Genomic DNA, 19,337 nt, shown 5'->3' with positions numbered 1-19,337 from the left:
AAATTTTTTTTAGAAAATCGATGTCGTAGCATTTTCGTTTGTATTTGATAAATATTATCTAATTATAGACTAACTAGGCTTAAAAGTTTCGTCTCGTCAATTCCGACCAAACCGTGTAATTAATTTTTATTTTCGTCTATATTTAATACTCCATGCATGCATCTAAAGATTCGATGTGATGGGAATCTGAAAAAATTTGCAAATTTTTTTGAACTAAACAAAGAAATAACCTTGTTCTTTGACACTATTTTAGCAGTATCTTTTAGTAAATAAATAATATTTAAATAATAAATCAATATCAATATTAGTAAATTTAAAGAGAGAACTATTTTTATATATAAAGAAAAGAAAAGAAAAGAAAAGAAAATGAAAAGCAGGGGTGCGGTCCCTAGGGCCTTATTTACTTCTAAAAATTTTTACAAAATAAAAATAGTAGCACTTTCGTTTATATTTAACAAATATTGTTTAATCATGGACTAATTAACTCAAAATATTCATCTCACAATATAGATAAACTGTATAATTAATTATTTTTTATCTATATTTAGTGCTCAATATATATGACATAAAATTTGATGTGATAAAAAATATGAATAGCGAGCCCAGCTCAAGTGCTGTGCTCCGAGCCTCCGAGAGCGAGGCTAGCTCTAGCAGCAGCAGTAGTAAAGAGGCAAGTAAATGCCAGCCGCGTCTCCTCACCAAGGCCTTGTTTAGTTCCGAAAAATTTTGCAAAATCGACACTGTAGCACTTTCGTTTGTATTTGATAAATATTGTCCAATCATGAACTAACTAGGCTCAAAAGATTCGTTTCGTCAATTTCGACCAAACTGTACAATTAGTTTTTATTTTCGTCTATATTTAATACTCCATGCATGCGTCTAAAGATTCGATGTGACGGAGAATGCGAAAAATTTTGCAAAATTTTCTAGGAACTAAACAAGGCCCAAACCAAAACCATCGGTCCGCGGCGTCTCTCTCCTCTGTCCTCGGCTGCCCCCGTGCGTGTTTCTTGGGACTACGACCTGCTGGCCCTCCTGGCCTGCTCCCTCCACACAGCAACGAGAGAAACGAGAGCCCGGGGCAGCAGCAGGAGGAGGCGTGAAATGTAAGCAAGCGGAGGGACACGCCGAGCTGAAGCCGCAGAGACGCTGTCGTCAACTCCAACTCCAACTCCACTCCGAGGAGAGAAGAGAGTGAGGTAGTAGCTGTAGCAGGCAGAGCGCCAGAGCATTTCCGGCCCGTCCGCCATGAAGTTCATGAAGCTTGGCTCCAAGCCGGACGCCTTCCAGACCGACGGCAGCGACGCCAGGTGATCCCCCGCCCCCCCATCCTCCTCCTCCTCCTCCTCCTCCTCCGCCATTGCCGCCGTGATCGAACGGAAACGCATGTTCTTGGCTATGCCCCCGACCCCGTTCATTTTCCTTTCAGCGAAGAAAATGGAACAGAGTTGCCATGTTTCCTCGCTTCTCTGTTTCGGTAGGAACAAGAACAATGCAATGCCATGTTTTCTTGGTTGATTCCTAGGTCCCTTCTCTCTTACCTGCACAAGCAATGCTGCGTTTTGTGAACGAGCTAGGAGAGAAGAACAAAACGCTTGCTCTGCAAGCATGAATCTTTCGGCGCGTGTCTGTGAGTTCTTGATTCGTCGAGGGGGAAAAAAGAGAGTGCCTTTTCCGTTGGGTTACGGTCTTTTACTCGTACAGAACCTGTGCCGTGCTGTGATTATTGTGGGGGCTGCCGCCTGCCGGCTGCCGCGGCTCTTCATGAGTGCTCGTGTGCTACGTGGTTCCCTTGCACGGCAGCTGATTTGACCAGGGGCGCCCACCCTTTTTTCGCCACCAAAAAGTCCCTTTTGCCTGCGCAAACAAAAGTCAGTCGTAGCAGTTGTTGTAGTTGTTGCGGTGAGGATCATGAGATCACATTTTTTACTAGCTGTGATAAGGACCACAAACAAGGTTCCACTATAGTATGGTTTGATCCCCCATATGTTCTTCAGCTTGTATGGAGATCTTGGACTTGCTCCTAACCTGCAAATCCTTTCATTCCATTTTTGTTTAAAGGCCCCCTCCACCCACCATCCCTGTTTCTTTTTTCCCCCTGTTCTGTGCTTGTATGAGTATGCTTTGACTGAACATGAACAGGCAGCTTGAGAACAGATCTATTTTTTAAAAAATATATATCTCTATTATATATTTGTGTACTTCAATGACTGTCTCCATTTCTAAAAACAAAACCGGGTACTTCCATGACTGTCTCTGTTTAAATCAGATCTACAGTACTTCACTTCAACAGAGAACAAGTGCAATAAAATTTTGAAGGAAAAAAAACTGGAATACTGTACATGTACATGCTCTGAAAGTTGTACCCGTTGTGTTGTGCTAACTAGTAGATGTTATTTCTGTGTTTTTTTTTTCATATATGCTATACTCTCTTCTTATGAATGTTTTCTTTAATGAATGGTCATTAGCACATTAGCAATCATGTTATGTTGACCATGTCAATCTCCATATTCTCATGCAGATATGTGCTGTCAGACCTTCCGTCAGATATCGTCATCCATGTTGAGGATGCAAGGTTCTATCTGCACAAGGTAATCCCGTACCATTTTACTTAAGTTATGAACCTAAGTAGGTTAAATCGCTGATTGTTTCGCCCAAAGCTACTTGTGTACTTGATGAGAATTAAAACAATGGATCCGCCAACATACAGCTATCAGCACACTAGAAGATGCTGCAATAGTAACATCTTTTGTCAGGCGCCACTTGTAATTTGGATGTTTGTTGCTTTCGGAATCTTTCCCACGGTTTTCTTTAGATCATGCTTCAATTCCCACAAGCACCTTTCATTCTGCCAGGTGACAGCAATGCACGTACCATGCAATTAAGAAATGTCCTCTTGTTCAATATATTGACAGATAATAATGCTACAGGAAATCTAGAAATGTCTACTGTCCAATTATATGGCCATTTCGCTGTAAGAGTTTTGTACGAAGTAGATTAGTCTCTGAAAGTTTGGTCGCTCTGCTGTCTGTTTGCAGTTCCCTCTTCTTTGCAAGAGTAGTCTGTTACAAAGGCTGATAATAGAGGCTAGTCAGAATGGCACTGATGAAGTTGTCATACAAGACATTCCTGGTGGTGTGAAAACCTTTGAGATCTGTGCAAAGTTCTGCTACGGCATGGTGGTGACCCTCAACGCATACAATGTAGTCGCCGCAAGGTGTGCGGCAGAGTACCTTGGGATGACCGAGGATGTTGAGAAGAGCAACCTGATATTTAAGATTGAGGTGTTCCTGAATTCTGGCATCTTCAGGAGCTGGAAGGACTCAATCATAGCACTACAGACCACCGATGCATTATTGCCATGGTCAGAGGAGCTTAAGTTGGTCGGCAGATGCATAGATTCCATTGCTACCAAAGCTACCGTTAATCCATCAAACGTTATGTGGTCATACACCTACAACAGGAAATCTGCATCCTCTGATGAGATAGTTGAAGCTCGCAAAAGCTCGCAGGCGGTTCCTAAGGATTGGTGGGTTGAAGATCTGTGTGAACTTGATGTGGACCTCTATAGGCGTGTCATGGTTGCAGTTAAGTCAAGGGGGAGGATCCCCTCTGATGTCGTCGGAGAAGCGCTGAAGGCATATGCTGCTAGATGGCTTCCTGAATGTTGTGACATGCTGGCAGAGGACGCCTACTCTGAAGCATACAAGCATCTGCTTGAAACCATCGTCTGGCTTTTGCCCTCGGACAAGGGATCTTCAGGGATCTCATGCTGTTTCTTCCTGAAGCTGCTGAAAGTCACTGTCCTAATTGGTGCTGGAGAGCTCCTGAAGGAAGAACTCGTGGACAGGATTGTGTTGCAGCTCCACAAGGCTTCAGTCAATGATCTTCTGATCCCTTCCAAGCCTCCTGCACAGACCGTTTATGATGTTCAGCTAGTTCAGACACTCATCAGCAGGTACATGAGCCACGCCGGGGTAGCTCAAGATGGGATTTTCCTCAACAACCTTGACCAGGAGATGTTTGAGACGAATGTGGACAGTGAATCTTTGCTAGCACTGTGCAAGCTGGTGGACAGGTACATAGCTGAAGTTGCCTCTGATCCAAATCTGTCCGTTTCAAGCTTCGTGGATTTGGTGACTTCCATGCCTGAAACAGCCAGACCAACACATGATGGATTGTACACTGCTATTGACGTATTTCTGAAGGTATGTTTCACAGCAACCATTTGTTACAGTATAATTCTTCATATGGAGTTGCCACTTTGTTTGAAAACTGAGATACTTAGGTGAAATTGTTTGCCTTGTGAATGACGTTCAGTTGCATCCCGGGCTACCCAAGATGGAGAAGAGGAAGATCTCGAGCCTGATGGACGTAAAGAAGCTGTCCAAGGGGGCATGCATCCACGCGGCGCAGAACGACCGTCTCCCGCTGAGGGTGGTGGTCCAGGTGCTCTTCTTCGAGCAGCTGCGTGCCGCGGGAGCCGCCGCCGCCGCCACGCCCAACGTCAGCGTGGCGCGGTGCATGGCGCGCCTGGCGGAGGAGGAAGAGGAGGACGACCACGAGCACTGGAAGGAGGGCCGTGCGCTGCCGGAGCCCCCGACCCCTGGCGCGCTGAAGAGGCAGCTGGGGAGCCTGAAGCTGGGCGGTGACGGCGACGACGGGCGGCGCCTGGTGGCGCGGAGCAGTAGCGTGGCCAACCAAAGCAGCCGGCTGTCGCTGTCGTCGCGGTCACGGAGGATCTTCGACAGGCTGTGGGTCGGCGGCAGCGCGAAGCTGCCTGGGGAGGCCGCCGCCACAGCCGCCGTGGGCAAGGGGTCGTCGGACACGTCCGGGAGCTCGCAGAGCCCGCGGTCGTCGGCGAAGCCACTGGAGTCCAAGTCGTCCAGCTCGTCGTCGAGGAACCGGCGGTACTCGGTCTCGTAGGCAGTAGGCCGGGGCCGGCGGCGTAGGCTGTACAGAGGAAGGAGGAGCCTGGTCCAAGCCCAATCGTGAAGGTTGGCGAGCTGCTGCTAACTTTCAGAGTCAGTGTTGATCACAAAGTGCTGCAGTATGGCATGGAGCTAGAGATCTTTGTTCGGTCAGTGTCAGTCTAGCTGCTCTGATTTTGGGATATAATCCCTGGTTTCTGTAACAGACTTGGCAACTATGCTTGACTCGAATACTCGATGAACAGGGCAATCCTTTTTGGCGGCTCTGTTTGACGGCCAAACCACTCATGTCGCGCTTTTGGCTGATAAGCCATGTTAAGTGGCTGATTTGTTGTGATAGAAAAATAGTGCTGAATTGCTGAATAGCTGGCAAGTAAACAGACTGGTCATGAATGTAGCGAACAGCCGTTGTGCAACGTCCTGATTGAATTCCATCCAATAGGTTAGTAGCTGAATACGAATGTTCCAAAACAATCATACGAGTCGGAGCACTGTATCATATCATTCATTCTTGCTGCATTGAGGTTGGGGACGATTTTTGTTTCTAAGGCCAACTTCAGTGGAGAATTTTATAGCGTTGTTTCTAAATAAAATGAAACACCCATTTTCAATGGAGAGTTTCATTCCATGGTTTCATAGACATTTAGTTTCAAAACTCATAGAGAGTTGGTAATCGTGCAAAGAGAGTTTTATCTAGATAAAACTCATTTCTTTTTTCTCTTCTTAAATACACTGACATGTCATCTAAAATACCTATGTGGCAGCTTATTTAACGTGAATGAAACTCAGATGAAACTTCCATTGACACTGGCCTAAAGAGGTGTTTGGTTACAATGTTAAAGTTTAACAGGTACTGTAACATTTTTATTTTATTTGGTAATTAGTGTCTAATCATAGATTAATCAGATTTAAAAGATTCATATCGTAAATTATTTTAGTTTCATAAATAATCTATATATAGTACTCCATACATGTACAGGCCCTAATCCTAGGTTCGAATGTTCGACCAAAGGCAATGGGGGTTCAAAGGTACGACACTACTTCATAGTCCACGAATTTAACATCATCTCATACGAATTTGGGAATGGGAGAGTATGACCAGTTTAAAGTTTAATATATACGGTAATATTTTTGTTTTATTTATTAATTAGTGGTTGATCATAGAATAATTAGACTCAAAAGGGTTGTTTTTTAAATTATTGTTAGCTATATTTTTAGTTTTATAAATAATCTATATTTAGTACTCCATGCATGTATTCAAACATTCAATATAATAGGAGTTAAAGTTTAACTCCTCCATAATTAGATAATATTTATCAAATATAAACGAAAATGCTACGATATTCATTTTGTATTTTTTTTTCAACTAAACAATACCTTCGTCTTTCTCTTCTCCTTTCCTACCCCCCCTCTCTCCCTAGGCCCCTACTCGATGGTAGTTAACGTCTCTCAGCGAACAGATTCCACACAACCTTCGTTGCTGGGCCACCCACTCTGGGCCGGTGTCCTTGACCTTGACGTTGGGCTGGACCATTTTCTTGGGCCTCTGGCCATCTTTACCTGGTACCGCTTCGTTCTTGCTTCTCTTCATCCGCGGCAGGATCCCTCACAAGAGGTGTTGTGACATTCAAGTCTGCCGGTGCTGCTAGATTGGCCGGCGAAAGCCGCGAGACGTTTGTCCCCTCGAGAATAAAAGCCTCTCCGTACACGGGCGACCGGCGACGGCGACGGCGACGTCGGGGTTGGTGGCGCGGTGGTTGCTTGTCCCATCCATCCACCCTTCCGTTCTATCGCAAATGCAAGAACGCATGTGACGTCGGCATGTTTTATAAGAGTGTTATGCACATTAAATAGAATGTCACATAAGTAAAATTGATGATTTGACAGTGTTGAATGAAGGAGTTTCATTAGATGAGAGAGGAGTTTCGTCCTCATGAAACTCATGTGGCTCGGTTACCTAGTTTATAGTCTTAATAATTGTACCATGAAACTATACATTGAGACTGGCCTTAGACTTTCAACAATCGTCACCCTAAATACATGTCCTTTGAGTAACACTACAAATAAGATTCCATACCTAGTTTTAATCTTCTCCAACAACAATACCTAAAAGATAACACTCTCTGCAAATGGGTCTCGATGAGAGAGAAAACTCAAATTTAGGTTATGACTCTCATGATATCTGTCGACGAAAGCTAGTCGGCAGTCTACCTTGGGGTATACCCACGGTAGTAGTTTATCGGTAGACGGTGCGCAAGCTACGAACTTAATGGTGACGCAAGACACGGACAAGCTTTTTATCCAGGTTCGACCGCCGTGTGGGCGTAATACCTACGTCCTGTGTCTGGTTGTATTGATTTGTGTTGAGAGAATAATGTGTAACCTGTCCTCTAGGAGACCCCTGCCCCTCCTTATATATCCTGAAGGGACAGAGTTACAAGCAAAGTATCCTATTTGTTTACAATATCTTGTAGTCTTGCGGTGCACGTCGACCAGTCGTGCGCCGCACGTCTTCATCTTGTGGGCCGAGCCACCTCTGATGGTGCGGCCCATATTGGCTCATGAGGGTATAGGGGTTTATCCCCCCACAGCTAGTCCCCGAGCACCATGTATTGTGATGTAACACACTGTCTTGAGCTTCTTCGACCAGTGAGGCTTGATGTCTTCGATAAGCAGAAAAGTCGCCCAAACAGTTGCAACGGTATTTTAACCAACTCAAAAGACAGTTGACCAACATCAACATCGAAGAAGTCGGTTGTTCGAAGAATGCATGGTGCTCTAAATTAAAAAAAGATTTCTTTTCTGGTGAAGTGTGCCCACTTTACTTTTCTGAAAAGTACATACTTTCAAAAAGCAAACATGTTCACCGCAAGGTGAAGTGTGCACACTTAGTCTCCGAGCCTGGTAGTAGGTGACGTAGGCACGTGGCGCCAGGGTCAAAAAAGTCTTCATAAAAATTCTAAAACTTGAGATGCATCGCCAGATGCATCGTACCGATGTAGTCCCCGAGCTTGCTGGAAGGCGAAGTATGAGCCTTGTAGCAAGGTCTAAAAAATTAAAATTATCCATAACTGAGAAAAGCAATCCCCAAGCTGTGGTTGGAGAGTAATCGAAGCAAGTCCCGAGCACAGCGCAGGGAGATGATTGATAAGTCTCCGAACACGGCATAGAGACTGGTCGACCAGTCCGCGAGCATGGTTGGGAACGTAAACGTGCTCGGTGGTCGGCACAGTCCCCGAGCACGGCGTATGGACTGGTAGACAAGTCCCCGAGCGTGGTTGAGAACGTAAACGTGCTCGGTGGTCGGCACAGTCTTCGAGCACAGCGTAGAGACTAGTCGACAAGTCCCCGAGCGTGGTTGGGAACGTAAACGTGCTCGGTGGTCGGGGCAGTCCCCGAGCAGAGCTTGTACCAGCTCTGGTCTAGCCAACAATCAGCATGAGGTGCGGAACCAAGGCACGCGTAGTATTGTCAGCCACGTCAGAGAGCTACTGCCGACCACCCGGAACGCAGAGGGCGGATCTCGTGCACGTGTAGGGAGGAGTCGGAGACAGTACCGGCTCTGGAAAGCTCGTGTAGGAGAAAAAACTAGTCGGCTAACCAAAAAATTGTTTTGAAGGATAATAATAAGAAATATTATGCCAAAATTAAATAAAATATTTGAAGTGTACTTATCTTTAGACGAAAGTCTGGTCGGTGGTGACAAAATTGTCTGGCCCTCGGGCTTTTTGACTTGTTGTCATGACGGTGGTCGCTGTTGTCATAGCGCCGTTTTTCGTGGCGATTATTATTGCGACAGGTGGTCAGAGCAAGTAGGCCAAACAATTTGGTCGATAGCCCGAGCAGGTCGGTGTTGTCGATCTACCTCCCTTTGTAGCAGGGAAGCGGCTGACGCGTTGTCGGCGTAGTTGGAAACGTTGCTGGAGTAGTCGGAGTCGTAGCCAGCGTGGTTGGAGTCGCGACCGACGTCGATGAAGAAGCGATTGGCGCAGATCGGATCTACGCCTCCTCCGTGGTCATGGCGGTGAAGCTGTTGAAGCTGACGGTGAACGTGAAGTCGCCCGCCATGACCGCGAAGTCGGTGATGATGGCCATCTTGTTCGTCTAGGAAGCTGTACGCACACCCCCTACCTGGCGCACCACTGTCGACGAAAGCTAGCCGGCAGTCTACCTTGGGGTATACCCACGGTAGTGGTTTATCGGTAGACGGTGCGCAAACTACGAACTCGATGGTGACGCAATATACGGACAAGCTTTTTATCGAGGTTCGGCCGCCGTGTGGGCGTAATACCTACGTCCTGCGTCTGGTTGTATTGATTTGTGTTGAGAGAATAATGTGTAACCTGTCCTCTAGGGGACCTCTGCCCCTCCTTATATATCCTGAAGGGACAGAGTTACAAGCAAAGTATCCTATTTGGTACAATATCTTGTAGTCTTGCGGTGCACGCCGACCAGTCGTGCGCCGCACGTCTTCATCTTGTGGGCCGAGCCACCTCTGATGGTGCGGCCCATATTGGCCCATGAGGGTATAGGGGTTTATCCCCCCACAATATCCAAAATGTGTCTTCGGTATGAGTACTCTGTTGGAGGTTATAGGTATTATATTAGAGACCCATTTTGAGTTTGGGTTCCCAAATAGGTCTCCTATTGAAGACAGCCTACGTAGGCGATGTGGTGGTGCCGTGGTTCCTCACCTAAAGTTGCCTATATCATATGAGATGTATGACTAATTCATGAGACATTTTCTAAGCTCAATTAGTCTAGGATTTGATAATATAGTAAACATGTTGTTAATGATAGATTAATTAGGTTTAATAAGTTTATCTGTCAAGTGTTCAACTTTTCGACACATCCTGCTTGGCGCACGTGGCCGTGCCCTCAGCGTGCGGAGATCCCAGGTAGTGGCGGCCTTGCTTCCTTGACGGTGAGGCTCCTATGCTCCGACCATGAGTGAGGATGACATGTAGGATCCACATGTCATTCTCTAGTAGGACAAAAATAGTTAGCTAATTTTAGGTAGTAGGGCTAGAGTTGAGAAAAAATTTAGTAGTAAAAAACAGTTGGCTACAAAAAAAAGTTTTAGGTAGTCTGTCTAAGGCCCTGTTTGGTTCCACCAACTAAATTTTAGCTAGCTAAACTTTAGTCACTTTAGTAGCTAAAGTTCCAAACATATTGACTAAAATGAGCTAAAATAGTTTAGTTCCATTAGTCACTCAAGAGTAGCTAAAATTTAGTAAGGGGAACCAAACAGGCCCTAAGATAGCAGTGCTAGAGATGCTTTTGCTGCACCTAGTTACCGTAGTCCCGAATCAAAGGCAGCATTTATACCAGTTATGAAAGGTGACTAGGTACTCGGAATAAGCACAAGTTATACGTATACCGCGTAACCGCGCAAGTACTGCAACAAGCTGTTCGTTGCGTCCAAGCCTGCTTTTCCGGCTCTGATTGATTTCCTGGGCCGACAGAAAACCACAATGAACACTGAAGCAGACAGAGGCGAGATCAACAAATTACCAACGGTTGATGGTTCCCTCCGGAAAAGAAGAGGAAGGGGGCTGAGCGCCTGAGCCTCTCTTGCTAAAGTGTGGCTGATCATCTACCACTCCTCATTGTGAAAGGTGAAACTGAAGGCTCTAGAAATTAAGCTGCTTTTGAGTACGGAGTAGCCTTTATGTATGCGTATACTTTTTCTAATGTCTGCAAGCGACTCTAATCTAAAGCCAGAAAACAAAGGAACCAATATATCTTTTCTTTCCAAATTAATTAATTATAAGAGAGAGCAGCTTCCTTTGGGGGGGTGTATAACAGATTTGCATCACGTTATATGGTCGCACGTTGAGATGCCAAAGCGTGTTATCATTCAGCAATAAATCGTCCAGCCATATGCTTAGGTTAGATCCAGTAATGTGTAGTATGGTCAGTACTATTAATTAGTCACCATGTAAGACATTTTGGTGGCATGGCAAGTGATTATAAAGAAGAAAGAGATATAGGAGCATTATCATCGTAAAGATACAGCTGGGGCATGCACGCACACATGTTTTAGACTCATTGTTAGACACAGTTCACATACAACAATAAACTGATATATGTTACCATGATACGGTGATATATATAATGCATTGTAATAAAGGTTGCATAGAAGTCTTTATATGACAGAATTATTTTGGAGACCGTGACATAAACAATCTTGGAAGAATAAAAAAACAAGATCAAGTTGTACATCTTCGTACAATAAAAGCAATTCATATGTCATTGTGGATTTGTATTAGTGTTTGGATCCTTCTCTACGAAGGGGGAAAAAACTGTCCAAACCGACATGACAGAATCATGAAGGATAAATCCACACCGTGGTTGTATGTGCCCCCCCCCCCCCCCCCCCCGGGCTGACTGGTACATTTAGGTACGACTCTGTGATGCAAATAATTGGGTTACAAATCCTATATGAAATTCATACGGGATGGCTTTGTTCCATAGTAATTGTGGAGAAATGTTATGAAAAATTCCTTTGTGTCACCTTCTTATCGAATTTCTGTGTTTTCTAGCACTCCATCCAAATGTTTTCATTTTTTTAGCATTACTTGGTTCTACTGTTTGCATGTTAACTTCTCTTTTTTTTTAAAAAAAAACCGAGTTATCGGCTTATAAGAGAAGAGCATAAATTGCAAAACCCTATAAGCGGCACAAGCTACGCCAGCCCAATTTTGTGGGTGGGGTTTAGTTTTTTAAGGTCTTGTTTAGATTTTTTTTATCGCGGCACTTTCATTTGTATTTAGCAATTGTTATCCAATCATAAACTAATTAGGGTCAAAAGATTCGTCTCGCGAATCAGATAAACTGTATAATTAGTTATTATATATATATATATATATATATATATATATATATCGCAAGGATCGATGTAATGTAATGAAAAATCTTAAAAAGTTTTTGGATTTTAAGGTAATCTAAATAAAGCCTAAGTCCCGTGCCACCCGTCTTACAAGAGAGTGATTTATAAGAAAAAAAGAACAAGTAGCAACTTTACAATCTGCGACCTACGAGAGACGAGACCCAAAAAAACTAGAAGTAGTCCCTTGTTGCCACCGTAGCTCGCCTCGTCTTGTATTCGGTGCACACTTGCCGCATAGTCATATATTTGTTTTCTAAACACGCGACTGTTTCTATCTTTCTCCAGATCTCCTAGATTATTGTCAGCATGATCATTTTGCATGTTGACTGAACCGTGTGCCTTTTTAAGCATTACTTGTACCATTTGCAAGGTCAGAACGTACGAATTCGCAGGCATTGTATTGCTTGTCCAGTTAGAAATCAATATTACGGCTAGTAATCGATTGTTCTGAGAACGTGCCAGAAAATCGCGTGTCCAAAGCAGACGAAACAACCGAGTGCCCTGTAGCTTTTTTTTTTCCTCAAAGATATATTGTTTATTATTACAGCCTGTGTGATCAGCAGCCGTGGCTGGCTGGGCGGTGCGATGGGCTGCTAGAGTACTTCACGTGGACGGCCAAGGGACATTGGCGACGGTGCCAAATAAAGCCGATCATCAGATCCACAGCAAGCAAGTGTTTGACCGTTAAAAAATAAACGTGGGACTTTCCAAATTTTCTGTCAGTTAAAAAAATTATGTGCCATCCAAATGTTCCTTATTTTTTTTTGCTTTGTACAATTTGCATGTTAACCTTTTTCCGGAAAGAACTGAGTTATAGGCTTAGTTTCATTTATAAGAGAAGAGCATAAATTACAAAAGCCTATATATAAGCGATGTAAGCGACGCCAACCGGTTTTTCATGTGGAGTTTAGATTTTACGAGTCCCGTGCCACCCCAGTTTTACAATAGAGCGACTGACAAGAAAATAAGTAGGGACTTTACAATAAGCGACCTCTGAGACTTGCACAACTCTAGCTAGAATCTCTAGAGTTAGCGGTGTTGAATATGTTTCAAATTCAGTTGCACATTATAAATGCCAACTTTTGACGGAGCGAAGCGGAGGCCCGTTGAAGTCGAAGGCTGGGCCGGAGCGAAGATTATGATCTTGTAAGCCGCCGCACTACGTTGTAACCCAACTCTTAATAACAGTGATGAGTATTTGCTGACTGACGTCCGTGGTTTTTCTCCTTTGTATATTAGAGAGGTTTTCCACATTAAATATTGTGTCTCTATTATGATTTGATCTTATGTTCTTCATCGTTTATCCGCCGTCATTCACAATAAACGGTATAAGTCCTAGGACCTGTTTGGTTGGAAGCCTGGATGCCTTGTGTGATAAAAAGTGTTGCCTAGGATTTTAGTAAAAACTACCTCTCGAGGCAAGTAGAGAGATATTCCATTTGGTTGGAAACCAATGCCTTCGAAGTTTAATGAATAGAGAATATATTTTCCTATATATGTAATCTTACTTAATATTATTTGAGTAATAAAAACAATTAAAATAAAGAAACAAATAAACCAAAAGTTTTTATGAATCAATTATATAAAAAAACAACAATAATTTTATTATTTTACTTGTTATCTATCTATACATATATAATAAAGGACTGGATATTATATTACAAGGAAACAAAGAAAGATGTTTCGGCCACACCTAACCGAACCTGGCGTTGAGACAAAGATTACAGAAAAAGGAACAAGATTAAACGACTATACAGCAAAAGAAAAACAAAACAAAAGAGACAAATACAAGATTAGTCCTGCAGGCAGCAGCGTGCGGCAGCCAGGCCGTCATTTTTGGTCGCCTGACGGTGGTGTCGTCACCTGGCCTAGGCAAAAATTGCTCCACGGTGCAAACTAAACATGCCAGGATTCCTCGTCTTGTTTCCGGTGCACCACTTGCTGGATAGTCATACATTATTGTTTTCTAAGGCCTTGTTTAGATGCGAAAAGATTTTGGATTTCGCTACTGTAGCACTTTCGTTTGTTTGTGGTAAATATTGTCCAATTATAGACTAACTAAAAACAAAAGATTCGTCTCACGATTTACAGGTAAACTGTGCAATTAGTTTTTATTTTCATCTATATTTAATGTTTCATGCATGTATCGAAAGATTCGATGTGACGGAGAATCTTGAAAACTTTTTGGATTTCGGGGTAAACTAAACAAGGCCTAAGAAAAAAGCGATTGTTTATTTCTCTCTCTTTAGATCGATCCCCAGATTGTCAGCATGATCAACGGCGTCTTTTTATGGATTACTTGTACCATTCGCAAGGTAAGAACGAAATCGCAGACATTGTCCAGTTAGAAATCAATATGACGGCTAGTAATCGATTGCTGGAATGATTCTAGAATGGTGCTATAAAAAAATATATCTATATTTATACAGCATGTGTGATCAGCAGCCGTGGCTGGCTGGGTGGTGCGATGGGCGGCTAATGTACTTCACGTGGACGGCCAAGGGAGATGACGACGGTGCCAACTAAAGCTGATCAGATCCACAGCAAGCAAGTGTTGAACCGTTTTAAAAAATAAACCGACATCGGACTCTCCAAATAGACATCGGAAAACCCGCTCATGCGGTCCCCGACACCCTGCGCCCATGCTCGCATGTGGCCGCACCACCATAGAGACGAAGACGATGACGGGGCCTCTCCCTTTCTTTCCTCTCTAAATCCGGTAGACACATAAGGGCCGGGGTTCAGGTGGGAGAGACAGGCGGGCCAGACGGTAGAGACAAAGGACGAATAGCTTCGGGTCTCAGGCCTTGTTTAGTTTCGAAAAGATTTTAGATTTCGGTACTGTAGTATTTTTGTTTTTATTTGATAAATATTATCTAATCATAGACTAACTAAGCTCAAAAGATTCATCTCGTGATTTACAGGGAAACTGTGTAATTATTTTTTTATTTTCGTCTATATCTAATGCTTCATGCATGTGCCTGAAGATTTGATGTGACGAAGAATTTTGAAAAGTTTTTGGTTTTTGGATGAACTAAACAAGGCCTTAGTGGTGGTAGAGGCGTCCAGGCCAAGTCAAGGTGAAGGCGTCGTGGCCATAGTCATCGAAGTTAGAGAAGATAGCGGCGGCGAGAGAGGTGAAGGGAAAGAGATTGTCGCCGCGGGCGCGGTATAGGGAGGGAGAGGGGGAAGGGCTGGCCCAAACGAGACGAGGGAGAAACCACAAGGACGCAAGGAAGAAGAAGAATAGTGCGCGAGCTACCACCCCGGCCACAAGATGAAGATATGACGACTGTGAACCGTCGTTTGAAAGAATGAGAAAAATTAGACACCTAAATATTAGGAAATTCCGATATCTTGGGGCGCTATTTTTTTTTAAGAGTCTCGAAACACTCTATTTTAGACCCAATGTTTATCAACTATTCTCTTGAAGTTGCTAGCTCTTATATCATGCATATATATGCGGCTTTGCTGCTAGTAAGTTTAATTTTTTGGGGGGTAAATATGTACCAAAACTCCAAATGTGCACCCACGCAAATGACAAAAGAAGCTTCGTTGATCAACACACAGGCACCCTGCATGTGTCCCTGTCACAGCACCGCAGTGGCATCTGACGTGACGACGGTAATCCCGGACGGATTCCTCCTGTGTCAGGCTGTCACGCTAGATACTAGCGCGCCCGGCGGCGCTAGCTACCAACTCCGATCCAGCTCGATCTTGGCCCAGACAAATACTCTGAAGTCTTACCAAACACAGACCTCCGGAGCCTCCTATAAATAGACCACACCAAACACACAATAGAGACGCAGATTAAAGAGAGACAGACAGGACGACAGAGCCCCCTTGCCCCTTATTGCTTTGCTTGGGAGTAATTTCCTCTCGCCTGTGTGTGCGTGTGGTAAGTAATAACAGCGACCCGGTAACCACGCGCGGCGGCGGGCGGCGACGACGACATGACCGTCGTGGGAGGCGACGACGCGGCGGCGGCGGCGGCGGGACGCGGGCAGACGACGACGGTGTGCGTGACCGGCGCCGGCGGCTACGTCGGGTCGTGGATCGTCAAGCTCCTGCTCGAGAGGGGGTACGCCGTCAGAGGCACCGTGCGCAACCCCGGTAACCTAGATCCGTGTCGTCCCATCTGATGAGATGTTTGTTGCGATCGATCGATATATACTGACTGTGTTGTGTCTGGCGATGGAGGGCAGACGACGCGAAGAACGCGCACCTGAGGGCGCTTCCCGGCGCGACGGAGAGGCTGGCGCTGTGCAAGGCCGATCTGCTCGACTACGACACGCTGCGGGCGGCCATCGCTGGCTGCCACGGCGTCTTCCATACCGCGTCGCCCGTTACCGACGATCCAGTACGTATACTACGTGTAACCTATACTACTACTTGAATACGGATATACTAAGATCGATCGATCACGGTACATGCCACGTACCGTACCAGGCTGGTCTTTAGAGTAAAAACGTTTTCTCCTGTATGTACTCCAGTAGTGACTATATATATACAGCACCTACTAGCTACTGTAGGTATTTATTATTTATTATTAAAAGAGGATCAATCAAAATCTCAACAAAAAAATTTACTCTAATCGTAGAATATTTTTGAGATGTAAACTGTCTCCTGCATGTATGCATGCGTGCAAATTTCACTCCAGCCAGATGCGTGCAGGTAGTAGAGAGAGGAATAAAAATGCGACCGTTTGCAGTTAGGCCCACTCCTCAGTGACCTTTGCTTCTGTCCTCGTCGCATCGCATTTACTCACACGGCATGGCTGGCATGCATGCATGGGCAGCTCATAGTCGTCAGGCTCATGGCCGGAGGCGGAGCCACCCCAGCTGCTGCCGGCCGGCTGCCGCTTGGACGCTTGTCGCCTCCTCCGATCCGCCGCCGCACGCCAGCCAGCTCCCAGCCTCCCTGTCCCAGGTGGGTGGCGCGCGCGAGCCGCCGAGGCTCCCGGCCGGCCGGCCAACCGCTGGCGCTCGGCCGCCGGCCACCTTCCAGTTCCAGCCGGTCCTGCTTGGCTCCAAGTTGTTGGAGTATCATCGGGGGATTTTGGATTTTTGGACGTTTTTGGTGACATCTTGATTCTTACTTGTTTTGTTCTACAACTTTTTCGTTAAAAACTTGCAGGAGGAAATGGTGGAGCCAGCGGTGACAGGGACGCGCTACATCATCGACGCCGCGGCCGAGGCCGGCACGGTCCGCCGCGTCGTCCTGACCTCGTCCATCGGCGCGGTCGCCATGGATCCCAACCGCTCGCCGGACGCCGTCGTCGACGAGTCGTGCTGGAGCGACCTCGACTTCTGCAAGAAGACCAAGGTACAGTACAGTCATCGACTACGAGTTCATTCCCTCCATGCATGCATACGTGTTCATCGATCGAGCTTTGCATTGCTGTGATGTCAGAACTGGTACTGCTACGGGAAGGCGGTGGCGGAGCAGGCGGCGTGGGAGGAGGCGGCGGCGCGCGGGGTGGACCTGGTGGTGGTGAACCCGGTGCTGGTGCAGGGGCCGGCGCTGCAGCCGTCGGTGAACGCCAGCCTGATGCACGTGCTCAAGTACCTGAACGGCTCCGCCAAGACGTACGCCAACGCCGTGCAGGCGTACGTGCACGTCCGCGACGCCGCCGACGCGCACGTCCGCGTCTTCGAGGCGCCGCACGCCGCCGGCCGGTACATCTGCGCCGACGGCGCCGTGCTCCACCGCGAGGACGTCGTCAGGACGCTCCGCAAGTTCTTCCCGGACTACCCCGTCCCGGAAAGGTCAGTGTGCCGTCGTCGTTGTCGTCACTGCTGCTTTTGTCGATATGCATGTCGTTTGCTTGCTAGTTGGATATGATGCTCTGTCGATCGTGCACGCACGCGTGCATATGCTTGCTTTTTGCTTTCGAGAGATGCAGCGCATGCATGCATGTGTCGCTGTCTTTCGTTTCAGAAATCAAGGTGCCATGTGGAAATCAAGGTAAAAAAAGGTTAAAACACGTGAAATTGTCAAGATAGATAGTGCTCACGTGCTGATTATGTTGAATCTGATGATGAGGTGATAATTTGGTTACAAAGTGCGGTGCATCAGTTTGTCAAGGGTGAAAGCATCGGCGGTGGAGTTACGTAGCACATAGCCACATACTGCATAGCCGATTGGGAAATCTGTTGCCCAGACTTTAGCTCTTTTGTTCAAGTCCAACGGCTAAGAGTTATATGTAGTCTTCTTTGCATTGGCCAGTACATATATATATACTACTTATAAACTTTTTTAAGCATTCTTTATTATTTATTATTAGTTCACCGTTGATAGATCAACGACGTGATCTATCCATTCGGGAAAACTGGAAAAGTCAATTATTCTTCTGCGGTCAAAGCATCTATCGTCTGCCTTTTATTAGCTTTTGACACGGTACTCTAAAGTCGTGCAGAAAATACTTTTGACTTGTTGATGGGTTCTCCTGAGGATTTTTCACCGTACCTGTATTAATTGTATTATTGTATTGTATTGTAATTAATAGTATGCTTATGACATTTACACTGTATTACTAACTTCTTGTTCTTGGATTGCAATATTTGCATCTGGCAGGTGCTCTGATGAGGTGAACCCAAGGAAGCAGCCGTACAAGATATCCAACCAGAAGCTGAGGGACTTGGGCTTGGAGTTCACGCCGGCGGCGCAGGCCCTGTACGACACCGTCATATGCTTCCAGGAGAAGGGCATCATCCCTATCCCTGCCCCAACGCCGTCGCCGTCGCCGGAGGCCTGAGCTATATACGTCGTACTCGTACGAATCACAGCTATAGGCTACCTTGGTAGTCCCTGAAGAAACAAATTAGCATATGGCACGCAAACTATAACAGTCGCTATATATGCTTCCATCAGTTTGCTAAAAATAGAATATGAAGTATGTACCATGCATGCATTGTGGGCGTGTAAGTGTCACAAGCGCTAATAGTGCAACAGTGACTATCGACCGATGTGACTTTCTATGTTGCTAGCTACTATAGTTGACAGTTGTATAATCTCCTAATAAGATAAATTCGCATTGGAGTATCATCCTACATTTGTGTGACTATGATGTAGTTTATCGGACTTTGCTAAATCCAAAAACATTTTGGATCTAAATAAGGTCTTGGCTTTTTTTAGAAAAACGTATAATTCGTGGTCAGGTCCAACTGATCCGGGGGCTGCTGGTGCTTGTCGGCGGTGCTGGTGCAGGCCTGGCGCTGCAGCTAGCCGTCAGTGAACTGAACGCCAGCCTCATGCCCTTGCTCAAGTACCTCAACGGGTCCGTCCAGACGTATGGCAACGTGCTCCTGCTGTCGTCTCCACGTCCGGCCGGGACGACGCTGCCGACGACGCGCACGTCGCGTCTTCGAGTTCCCCGACGCCGCTAGCTGCATCTGCTCCGATCGACCGCATGTTCTTCTCTGAGTACCCCGTCCCGGAGTACGCCGCAGCTTCACTCGGTCTGTCAGTCTAGCATTGTCGTCGATTATTCATTCTAAATTTCTAATGAGGCA

General features: G+C 45.7%; 2 protein-coding genes across 3 annotated transcripts; both read left to right on the top strand.

Annotated features, from left to right (window-relative positions):
- Nucleotides 964–5,219, top strand: LOC8065419 (BTB/POZ domain-containing protein NPY1). Its single transcript, XM_002437927.2, has 4 exons — nucleotides 964–1,310; nucleotides 2,522–2,591; nucleotides 3,039–4,208; nucleotides 4,321–5,219. The coding sequence occupies exons 1-4, from the start codon at nucleotides 1,249–1,251 to the stop codon at nucleotides 4,924–4,926; spliced, it is 1,908 nt and encodes a 635-aa protein (XP_002437972.1). The 5' UTR covers nucleotides 964–1,248; the 3' UTR covers nucleotides 4,927–5,219.
- LOC8076207 (cinnamoyl-CoA reductase 1) lies at nucleotides 15,635–18,877 on the top strand. 2 transcript variants are annotated; one of them, XM_002437926.2, is made up of 5 exons: nucleotides 15,635–15,936; nucleotides 16,029–16,183; nucleotides 16,960–17,148; nucleotides 17,236–17,591; nucleotides 18,400–18,877. In XM_002437926.2, exons 1-5 carry the CDS (start codon nucleotides 15,777–15,779, stop codon nucleotides 18,578–18,580), a joined length of 1,041 nt encoding a protein of 346 aa, XP_002437971.1. In that variant the 5' UTR covers nucleotides 15,635–15,776; the 3' UTR covers nucleotides 18,581–18,877. The 2 variants fall into 2 exon arrangements, with proteins under 2 accessions (XP_002437971.1, XP_021304639.1); XM_021448964.1 differs by lacking the exons at nucleotides 15,635–15,936; nucleotides 16,029–16,183 and adding an exon at nucleotides 16,206–16,752.

Source organism: Sorghum bicolor, chromosome 10 (assembly GCF_000003195.3).
Source record: "Sorghum bicolor cultivar BTx623 chromosome 10, Sorghum_bicolor_NCBIv3, whole genome shotgun sequence".
NCBI lineage: Eukaryota > Viridiplantae > Streptophyta > Magnoliopsida > Poales > Poaceae > Sorghum > Sorghum bicolor.
Note: the sequence above shows the minus strand (reverse complement) of the source record. Positions and strands in the feature narration are given on the sequence as shown.

Bases quoted from the DNA above. Each gene is read 5' to 3' on its own strand.
- LOC8065419 (XM_002437927.2), top strand. From the start codon at position 1,249: ATGAAGTTCATGAAGCTTGGCTCCAAGCCGGACGCCTTCCAGACCGAC. The intron at 1,311-2,521 runs GTGATCCCCCGC...ATTCTCATGCAG, and splicing joins ACCGACGGCAGCGACGCCAG to ATATGTGCTGTCAGACCTTC. The intron at 2,592-3,038 runs GTAATCCCGTAC...GTCTGTTTGCAG, and splicing joins CAAGGTTCTATCTGCACAAG to TTCCCTCTTCTTTGCAAGAG.
- LOC8076207 (XM_002437926.2), top strand. From the start codon at position 15,777: ATGACCGTCGTGGGAGGCGACGACGCGGCGGCGGCGGCGGCGGGACGC. The intron at 15,937-16,028 runs GTAACCTAGATC...GATGGAGGGCAG, and splicing joins AGGCACCGTGCGCAACCCCG to ACGACGCGAAGAACGCGCAC. The intron at 17,149-17,235 runs GTACAGTACAGT...CTGTGATGTCAG, and splicing joins ACTTCTGCAAGAAGACCAAG to AACTGGTACTGCTACGGGAA.